The 11,150-nt window shown below is 37.3% G+C and overlaps 1 protein-coding gene across 3 annotated transcripts in view; it reads left to right on the top strand.

Annotated features, from left to right (window-relative positions):
* The window catches only part of GANAB (glucosidase II alpha subunit), a 55,036-nt gene that overhangs the window by 29,989 nt on the left and 13,897 nt on the right, over positions 1 to 11,150 (top strand). For 2 of the 3 annotated variants that reach the window (XM_072421632.1, XM_072421633.1), the window contains exons 2-7: positions 2,537 to 2,635; positions 5,535 to 5,643; positions 7,100 to 7,227; positions 7,361 to 7,540; positions 8,177 to 8,242; positions 9,354 to 9,441. In XM_072421632.1, the coding sequence (XP_072277733.1) occupies positions 2,537 to 2,635; positions 5,535 to 5,643; positions 7,100 to 7,227; positions 7,361 to 7,540; positions 8,177 to 8,242; positions 9,354 to 9,441 (670 nt within the window). The remainder of the gene's footprint in view (positions 1 to 2,536; positions 2,636 to 5,534; positions 5,644 to 7,099; positions 7,228 to 7,360; positions 7,541 to 8,176; positions 8,243 to 9,353; positions 9,442 to 11,150) is intronic. The other variant, XM_072421634.1, reaches the window with a different exon arrangement.

Below are 11,150 nucleotides of genomic sequence, written 5' to 3'. Positions count from 1 at the left end.
CCTAGTTAATACTCGCATAAGTAGTCAACCTGTCAATGAATAAATAGTTGCTTGAGCTATATGGAAAACAAGATAGGAGACTTTAGATACCCCCTTGCCATCTCTATAAAACATCCCTAATACAACTCCCTCAGTAAGTAGTTTCAGCAACTACTATAGATTGCTTTAAGAAAAACCTAGATGATTTTCTAGAAGCACAGAATATAACTAGGTATTAATGATTTAAAATAAAGATAACAGAGACTGTTCATCCAGGGAACACCCGATTGCCTAAGGTAATCAGGAAGGAATTTTTTCCCCTGTTGAAACAAATTGTACCAGGTTTTTTTGCCTTCCTCAGGACCAACTATGTCCTATAGGGTTTTATATCTGGGTTATGTTTATTTCCCTAGTGGTTGAACTTGATGGACTTATGTCTTTTTTCAACCTAACTTACTATGTAACTATGAGTTTATTGGCAGTTCGTGAAAGGAGTGGAAGAAAAAGGCTGGCATCAGATTTCAACTGAGATTGGAGAAATGCCAGTCTATTAAGGTGTTAGGCCACAGAGGAGGATGTTGCTGTAGCCCATACAGAATATGTTCAGAATGTGTACAAGATGTGTGAGAAAATTGTGGAATCATGGTGTAAATTTAAGAAGCAGGTGACAGTAGGTGGTGCGCGAACTACTATGGAGTCAAAAAGCGAGGTCAGAGTGCAATATTACCCCCATAGGCATCAGGCATAATGGGTTGAGGTTATTGGGATGGTAAATACTGTAATGTATATAGTACTGTATAATCATTGCAGTCTATAAACAAGATAGAGATGACAGAAACAAAATTATCCTGTTTTTATACATTAGGTTTGAGGAAGCATAAGAATGAGAGAAAACAGGAGATAGAAAGTAGGTTAATAGACGTGTGAGATTAAATCATGTGCATCAAAGGCCAAGAAAGATCAGGGAGGAAAAGTAAGAGGAAATGTCCTTTGGATTTTGCAGATCATTGGCTTCCTTGAGCCCTGTTATAGTGGAATGTAAACCAGACTTTTGAATTTGGAATTTTTACCACTTCCTGGATGGTGATTTAGTAATCACCATCCAGGAAGCGGTAAAGGACGGTAGTAGGAAATCTCTGAGATCGCAAGAATGTTTTTCAAGGAGTGGAGTCAGAATTTTTTGTACATTTGAACAAGGAAATAAAAATGAGAGCTGAATTTTACACAACTTGTTGGACTCTGGGCCTTTTCAAAGAAAAGTTGGCTCATGTACTCCCTATTGTGTGGATAGATGCCTCTTTGGATAAAGAAGCTAAAGTTTCAAAATTCTTTGAAATTTAGGAGTCATTTTTTTAGAGACTCAATCACAACCAATGAAACAGCAGATAAGATGTACCCTTGAACATACATCATGGTATATTCTAAGAATGATTGCTAATGATCCCCGGTGACCCTAGAGGATGACAACAACGATTCATCTTACTTAAAATGTTTAAACTTCAATGCCAGTGTTTTCTGCTAAAATAACTGTAAAAAACAGTTTTTAGTTCACTGATGTATAGTATACATGTTTTCTTTCTTTGTAAAAGTTATTTTTCTTCTAATTATTTTCTCACTATTGAGCTACTGTATGTATTTGTGCTCAAGTACAAATCCTTCAATACAATATTTTTTTAAAAAATGAGAGCTGACCGTTAAGGAAAGAGCTGAAGTGGAATAGATAATAGAGCACAAGTAAGATTTGGAAATTAGAGAATCAATTCACTTATTTTATAAAGGGGAAAAGCAATTTAGAGAGGAGTAGCAAACGATAAGTGGTTAGGTCGGCATGGTCACACAATGGAACATTGCAAATTCAGGCAATTTTGTTGGTGAAATATTTAGCTAAGTATATGGCTGATAACCAGTTAGCCAGGGGTGTAGGTGCAATAACATGTTGAACGGAACAAAGCAGCAGATTAAAAACAGAGGTTTAGAGACAGATGTGCAGTTGTTATATATGGGGATAATAAAGTCAGATGGTGTAAAACCTTTGATGTGGAAGTAATAGGAAAAGTAGAGATGAAAAACATGAACCTTAAGAGAGGAGTGAGAACTGTCTTGTCTACTGTAATTTTATTCATTACCCTTTTTTCTTACTGATTAAAATATGGCCCTCATAAATAGAGTTCTGTTTACTTGTTATAGCAGCAAAAACCATCTATGGGTAGCTTTTTAGAAATAAATTAAATGGCCTATTGTAACAACCTTTTTAAAAGGTGAAATATTTTAGCAAACCAAAGCTTATGCATGCAAGGTAGAAGTCTAAGTCAGAGTCTATGAGACATGATAATTCTGAGACCCAATCTCCAGAGATTGTTGCTTAGCAAGGTGTTAGACAGTTGTGAGCGCAAAGTTCCTCATGGAATCTGTTCTGATTATGGTGCTTTTGTCGCTAGGTGATATAATTGTACACAACAATTAGAAATTGCCTGTAGACTGTATTTAAATATCCAGAGTTTTATTTCTACTGTGTTTCTGTACTATCTATGTACTAACATAGTATTATGTTTTTAAGGCTGGTGAAGCTTGGTCTTGTGTTCTCGATCTTTTTTTCTCCTGCCCTGAGTGTTGATAGGAGCAACTTCAAGACATGTGAACAGAGTTCATTTTGCAGGTCAGTAAGTACATGGCAAGAATTCTGTGTGTTGTTAACCTATGATCTGTGTGTTGGGACAAAAAATCTGCCAAATTGGTATATAAATAACGCCTTCCTCATATTAAAAAAAAAAAAAAAAAAAAAAATCTGATACCTCACAAGCACACAGCAAATGTTTATCTACACATACTCCCAGTGAAGGTTATTCCAGTGTTCTCCCCAGAAATTTTTTTCAGAGCCACCTGGGTTTGGTAACCGGCGGTTAGCTGGGCTTTTTCAGGCCTAGCAATTTTTCAAGCAGCAGTGGTTCCTGGCGGAGGGTTGTAAACACAGCAAATGCAACCTTCCTGCCAATGTGAATTCACCCTAATTTCAGATATCACATCCTAGGGCTATATCTGGATAACAAAACTTTTGTGAAAAAAAAATATTTCACTTAATCTGTCCACCAACTGTGCCCTGCGAGTCCTACGCTTGCTCAGCTTCCCCCTCTTCTTTCCGATGCTCACCTTCCATTAAGTGAAAACAAAACACATTTTTCTATTATAAAAAAAAAAAAGGGGAAGTCACCCTTTATACATAGTTAAAATTTGGTCATGCATGTGATGGAGGCAGTACAGCCCGTGTCCCCTGCCCCCTCAATACTGCCTATCTTTATTTGGCAAAAAAAACTGCCTATGAAATTTATCCACCCACAGTGTGATAGCTGTGTGTGTGTAATGTCTGCTTGTTATATTCTGCAGCCTAACAACTCACTGTGTTCAATCCTTCTGATCTCCAAAATTGCTGGTTGTAATTACTTTAATTTTTTAGGGTACGCAGGGGACTCTCATAGCTACTAATAACCAAACTATCTTTAAAGAAATATGGGAATCATTAGTTTAAAAACTATTGAACATTCGGGTTGCTGTTTTATAATAAAGTGCACCTAGCAGCCCAAAATTGAAAATGCAAATTGACTCCCAGGGGCCACGTACATAGCAGGGAGCATTGGAGTGGGGCCCCTACATTTTTTACCTACCTTTCACAAAACTATAATTGTAATATTATGTTACACTTTCTGCTTCTGTTCTTTGAACCCCAATTTATCTGGAATGAGGAGGTGCAGGAAACTGAAAATGTAGGTGCAAGTAGGGAATAGATGTATAAACCCCTAAAATGTCATTAGCATGACATCATTAGAACAAAAAAAAAACAAACCTTTACTCATCAAAGTATCTACGTCCCTTTGAGTAGGAAAATAAATAAAAAAGGCTGGGGTTTGCAGGCAAAATAATTATTATATTTAGGGAGTTATGTTCATAGCATGCAACACACATTTAATACAATATTATTACATAGTTAAATGGTCCATCCCCCATTCTAATTTGAAGAGGGGGGGGGGGGGGGGGGGGATAATAGTTTGGATCTGTTACACTAACAAAGTAATCTCTGACTGATGACTGTGATAACTGAAGAAAATGTTGCGTGACCCAACGCCTTTCGCCTGAATGGGCTTCCTTAGGGGACTTGTAAGCTGTAATACACCACTGTATATAGAGATAACATATATACAAAAAATACTATTAGGATGTGTTGCTTAGTACATACAGATAATATACAGTACACATCTAGTTGAATACAATAACATAAGGTACGCATATATATATATATATAATCAATAAGTGGTAAGGTCCAATACATTCTGAATGCTTGAACATTAAGGACAAAATATGTTTGAACACTCCAGTAAATGGAAATGTGTGCTAATATCTGAAAAATGATTCAATTGATATGAAATTGATGGAGGTATTATAGGAAATAAATGGTACTTTCAGGGTGGATTGATTTTAAATGATTAAAAACAAACCATAAAGACGTACTTGCATTTTTAGAGCGTGTAAAGAGGGGTTCATGCAGAGATTTGTTTTAGGTTCGATCAGAGGATGCAAGTGTAAAAAACTGACGTATCTAATCTATAGATATGCTATAAATTAAGAGTGTGCATTAGATTAATAGGTTTGTTTACACTGAGAATAATTCTAATAGAGTATAGTGAAATTGAAACAGGTGTAACAATCAAATTTTACTCAATAGTTTAAATATTAGGGGGTAAAGGAGGCTAAATAAATATTGACTAAGAATTTTTTAGTATTATAGTAGATAAGGCTGACTGCATTCAAAAGTATATGAAAAGTTCATTAATTGGATTAATTATATAGGAAATTTGGATTCAAAACATTACTAGTAAAAAATAAAGAACAGGGGAAAGCAGGGTTTTTGGCAAACAAGGCGTATTGTATTCAATGATACTTAAATATCAAGCCACAATAGAGACTTTTGGAGAATTTTAGGAGATTAGCACACATTTCCGTTTACTAGAGTGTTCAAACATATTTTGTCTTTATATTGCTCAAGCATTCACTTATTGATCTATATATATACCGTGTTTCCCCGATGATAAGGCAGGGCCATCAAATAAGACAGCCCCCCCTTTTTAGGTAAAAATGAAAAATAAGCAGTTTGTTTACCCACCTGAGAAAAGTTCGGGTTTAACACTTTTTGCAAGTGTTTTTACCCCGAACCAAGGTCGAGTTAAACGGCCGGGTGGTTAAAGCATTACATCTCCATGTTATTTCATTTATGAATAAATACATTTTTCTTGAAATACTTGTTTTCAGTAGTCATCATAGCACATTTATTTACAATTTTGTTTTTCCATTACTTTCATTTATATTTCATAAAAAGAGAGGACACACACAAAGAAAAAAAAATGAAAAAACTGAATGAAGTTTGCACTAAATATTCCTTTTGACCACTCAATACAAAAAATACAAAGGTGTTGTACCAGGACAAGTTCTTCTACTTTGTAGCTGGTTCAGGTTATACAGATAACCATGTTGGTGTTTTTTGTTTTTTTTTTTTGTTTTATGTAAAGACGTCAACGCCAGCTGGAGCCTGGAAACTCTCAGTATCGGGCTTTGCTTGGGAGTGCCAAACTAACCGCTGACAAGCTTGAGATTCAGCTCATCAATGACAAGACCAAGGTGGGTGAATGTCAGTAACAGACATCTTGGTCATCTGTTTGATGTTATTTAAATATTGGCATTTGTTTCATCCAACATTCAACTAAGCCCATATTTTGTAGAATTAAGTACAGTAAGGGACTAAATCCAACACAGAAAAGTCTGGTCCTTGGATATTACTATATGTCTATCACTACAGCTGCTGTGCTGTTCTAATTTAAATAGGAGCTGCTACTGCTTTTAAAAGTGCATGTTCAGAGGCTGTTATCTTTATTCTTACATTTAGTGCCTAGGTATTTGTTGAGCTGGAGCAAGCGGAATGTTTTTTTTAATCTCCTATGTGTTTGTCCTGGGTTAGAGACTGTTTAGATTTTAGTCTGGTTACAGATAACTATTTTTCACTATGTGCTTAATGGCAGGTAGCTAAACATAGTTGAAATACATATACGTGAATATTTTTAGTTGCCAAAGTTTGTGTATCTATGTAGCCAGTGGAATGGAGCAGAAACCTGTGTCTGAAACAAAAGCTAATTCCTAGAAAAAGCTAGGAAAGGGGGAGGCAGGCAGCACGTCATTCTCCTATGACAGGTGAGCTGTATTTTTCCTGTCACTAAAGTCTTGTAGTGCAATGTTCTGCCATTTAATGTCTCATTAGCTCCAGTCACTTCTATGCCGTTCTCGGGATATATATATATAAATAAATATATGTTTAGCATTTTTATTGTTAGTACAACATTTTGATTTGGAAAACATTTTTTGAGTTTAAAATTAAAAAAAAAATAAAAAAATCTTAGGCCTCTTTTTCGGTTGTGCGCTTGTTCCGTATTGAGTGTGGAGCGGGACCTCTTTGTTTCCATGTGGGAAGGTTTTTGCATCTGGTGTGAAGGAGAAACTTCCATTTTTTCAGTGGATTTCGGTTTTGACCCCCGACTTGGTGTAAGTTTTTGATTTCAGCCCTTTGTGTGTTTGAGTTTGACAGCCCTGCAATAGAGTCTGACGTTGGCCCTGACTCTGTAAACTTCTGTACCGCAAAAAAGAGAGTGCTTATATGTAGACAAATGCAGGTACATACACCATTTGCATTTAGAATGCTACTTTTTTTCCATAATATATAATTGCATTGAATATGACTGTTTTGCATCCTCATTTTCAGCCAGCAGATAGCATTTTGAGCTTCTTTTCAGCTCTTTAGCTTATGGCAGAATTGCCTGCCTGACCCCATAGTGTTCTTTAATCATGGAAAACTTTTAAGCTGATCTTTATGTGCACATTTATTATGTACACACATTTTTATCAGTATATACATTATAACAAAATAGTTTCCCTTTTATTAGCAACTGTAAATTCCCCTTGTTTAGTGTGAGAATGACTCTGCAGTCCCTACATTAATTGTTGTTTTACTTTCCCTATTTTTAACTGTATATAAACAGTCATAATATGAGCAGTAAGTGGAACATGCCTCTTCATTTTGTCCCAGGTATCTCTTCTCCTGGAGGTCTTTGGATTGCATGGAAACATGACGCGCATTAAGATTAATGAAATTAAGCCTCTAAAACCCAGATATGAGGTTCCTGATGTGTTGGTTGGGTTACCCACTCCTGAGAAGTAAGAGGTTTATTACTGTGTTGTGCCTGTATTTAATTTTGCTTTCATACAGCCAATTGAATATACTTGTACATTTGAAGTGCAATTTGGTATGACTTTATATTTATGTGGTTTTATGTGACTTTTATGACAGCCTACAGGTGACTGGTCAAGATGACAACACTCTAGAGTTGTCCTTGGGAGGTGGAGGCCACAAGGTCCTGGTGACAGGCTCACCTTTTCGTCTGGACATCCTTTCGTCTCAGGACTTGATATTGAGTGTCAATTCTCGTGGACTTCTTTACTTTGAACATCTGCGAGCAAGAAAGGACACGTGAGTAATGCTGTGTCGTGATTTTTTTTTTATAAAGTTAAGTGGGCTGTATTCCTAAAGTGGAACCAAAGATAAAGTTAAAAAAACTGAAAGCAGACACATCCTGTATAGCAGAAGGGACAGGCCGATGTCTGTTCTTCGATACATTAAACTTGCCTTCTTTGATGGCAATTAAATTACACTCATTGTCTTTGCTCCTTTGTGAGCGCTGCCATCTTCACCAAGTCCTCTTTTGCATTTGGGTCTGTGGCTATGTTGATCAACTAGACCAAAATGATGTAAATCTTGTGCACCACTAAGGGGATGCTGAAGTAATTGGCATTGTATGTGGAGCTGCATATGCACAGCTCAGTTTACTTTACGAAAAAGATTGTGAACAGCCAGGTAAGTGTGGTTTATTGCAGAAGGGACATCACCTGTTTCTCCTTCCTTTTTTTTTTTTTTTTTACTTTTACTTTACCTTTTAGTTCCACTTTTAAGAGTAACCAGAAAAATAAACATGAAGGTGATGAAGGGGTGAGGGTTGGCCTTTTTCCCAGGGATTGAAACTGAAATGTGTTTTTCTTTCTTTTTTGCTTTTTGCTCTGTGCCCCATCCCTTTCTGCCCTCTCTTTTTCCTACCCCATCACCTCCCAGTCTCTCAGCCAAAGTTAGTAGCGCGGTCGGTAACATGTGGCATAAGGTGAAGAATCTTTTCTCTAGGTAATCCAATTTAAATACACTGACAAAGACAGATATTCTCCAATATTACACAAGTAACATCTACACAGCTAGCTTTATTTTGTGGATCTCTTCTGAACTGTGATTTCTGTCAACTAGGTGACATGGGGACATGGGTATTAAAAATTTAAATATACTTTTGAAATAAAAATCTTTATGAATGAATGTCTGAAAGAGCTGTGTTACCCCTACCAACTACCATGTTTTATATAATATTGAAGCTAAAAAAGTGACTGTTTTTATGAACAGTGGAAGCTCTTTCAGATACTTCAGTTTATAATACCTTATTTGGCTAACTGCAAAGTGACACTGACCTGACAGATTGAGGAAAGACAGACTGGAAATCACAAGTATTTTTGATTGAAGAATTCTAAGAGCTGCACACATTCAGCAAGGCTTTGGTTCTTTAGTTAAATGTAACATATCTGCTAATCTGTTAAGGAACAATTTTCATTGAATGGTTAGTGTAAAGCTACGTACACACGTCAGATTTTTATCGCCCGATAATCGGCATCGGCCAATTATCGGGCGAAAATCTGCCGTGTGTACAGTCGGTGTCGTCCATCGTCCGGACGACCGACCTGCCGGATCCACGGACGATGGACGACAGCCGATCGTAATGAAAGTGAAGGGGAGAGCGCGCAGCAGGGTGCCGCTCCGTGGCTCTCCCCCTCCCCTCCCCATAGAGCATGAACGGTGCTGTATGTACAGCACCGTTCATGCATCATGCACTCCCTTGTCGTTGGAAAGGATCGTGAAAGATCCTTTCCAACGACACAAATTGGCAGTGTGTACGCAGCTTAAGGCGTAAGTTTGACTAGATTTTATATAAAGTTTGGACCATGACCTTTCAAAAGCCACTGTGTGTTCAAAGCTGTGCAGATAGTCTTTTAGTACAATGTAGTGACAGTAGCTAGGGCATATGTAAATATTAGCACAGTTGTTTAGTAGCTTTACAACTTGTACCCCCTTACATCTATACCTCTATCATCTTCTAAATCCTTTCCCTCCTCTCTCCCTGGCCTATGCACCCATCTTTCCCATCCTCCCTGGAAGAGTCACTCCTCACCCCTCGTCTCTGTTCGGCTTGTAGTGACTCAGAAAAGGCTGACCCGGCCTCAGAAAGTCATAATGACATCCCTGGAGAGGAGGAAGCTGTGAAGGAGGAGGAAGACAAGAAGGTGAGCAATAGAAAAATTAAGAATAGCTCTGAAATGTTGAAAAAAATTGTTTCCACATATGGTTGTTTTATGTTCAGTGTGGACTTATACTGGGAGTTATACAGGTGTGGTCTTATACTGGGAGATATTATGTAAACTACCATTGCTGACCTGGTTCTAAAATGTACACCTTGCTTGAAAGGTATTCTGATACTCAGCTTTTAAAACATTCTCAATCAATAACCAGAATGCGTAATAAGCATCTCAGGTGTTTAGCTAATGTTCACACAGTTATCTGCATGTTTCTAGTGTGCAACTGAAAGCAAATGATCACTTTTACATCTAGTGCCCTTTAAGTTATAGTGAGTATAGAAAAGAATCACCCCCTTCCCCTTGAAAATCTTTACATCATAAAATAAAAATATACAAAAATATTTTCCAGCTGTTTCCTCAATGCAAGTTAAAACATTCAGTTGAAAGATTAAAATGGCAATTCCTGAAACAAAAAAACATTTTTTTTTAGTCAGTACTTTCGTGGAACCACCTTTTTTTTTTTTTTTGTAATTACAGCCTCGCGAGGGTTAGAATAACTTCTTTACCAGCTCTGCTCATCTATGCTGTGCAATATTTGATCTTTACGGAACTTTTCAAGCGCAGTCAAATTGGATGGTGACTGTTTCTTTAAGATTTAGGTCTGGAAGCTATTTCACAGAAGGACATTCACCTTTTCCAGTTTCGCGTACTGTTTGCTAAATTTTTTTTGGCGTGGTGGTCAATTTAGAAAGTGAAACTTGTTCCAAATGATGACTTTTTGGCAAGAGGCAGTTACCCTATAACTTGGAAAATACCCTTGTCCCTGTTACAGCGAGAAAAGCCCTCAAAACAGGATCCCACAACCTCCATGCTTTACTATAGGTATGGTGTTCTTTGGCTAGTGAGCTCTATTGACTTTCTTCTAGGTGTACTTTTTGGTGTTGAGGCCAAATAGTTTGATTTTTGATTTATTTTGAGGATTGTCTTTATTCCTGCAGCCCTTCCATGCAAGTCATATTTGTGGTGCATCTATGATCTTGTTGTCATATGCACACAATGAACACTCTTTGCCATAAGTTCCTGTAACTGGTCTGAGGGGCTACAAAGAGATCTATGAGGCAGTTTCCCACTCGCTCTTCCATACAGTTTGGAAGGATAGATAAAATAGGACCAGATAATTTACACTTATTATAGACTTTGTGATCATGGGGATTGTTAAAGCTTTTTATAATGTTTTTGTATCCATCTGCCCGACTTTTCTGTCCACCACATTATTTCTGAGATCTTTTGACAGTGTCTTGCTGCCCATAGTTGATTGATCTGCTTTCAGTTTCACTACTAAGCACTGCAATGTTCCAAGGATGGCTGTTTTTATGCTGAACTGATCAAGCATGAACTGATCAGGTGGAATCCAATCACGTAGCTTGGTGTGCAGTGGAGAAGGTAGTTTCACCTGATAGCATTTAGAACTTTCTCATAGAAAAAAAAGTTTATTTGAGCTAATCTATTCTTTCAATAAAACTATTCAGACTATGGACATTAAAATAATAACGTTTTCCTAACTAGCACTTTAACCTCCCGACCGTTAAGCCCGACCTTCGTACGGGCGAAAAAAAGATGCTATTTTCGTTAAGCCCGAGATTTTCTGTTCATTAAAATCCCCACTTACCTGGTCCCGCTGTGCTGATCCAGCGTCG

The sequence above is a fragment of the Pyxicephalus adspersus genome, chromosome 9, assembly GCF_032062135.1.
Source record: "Pyxicephalus adspersus chromosome 9, UCB_Pads_2.0, whole genome shotgun sequence".
NCBI classification, from domain to species: Eukaryota; Metazoa; Chordata; class Amphibia; order Anura; family Pyxicephalidae; genus Pyxicephalus; species Pyxicephalus adspersus.
Note: the sequence above shows the minus strand (reverse complement) of the source record. Positions and strands in the feature narration are given on the sequence as shown.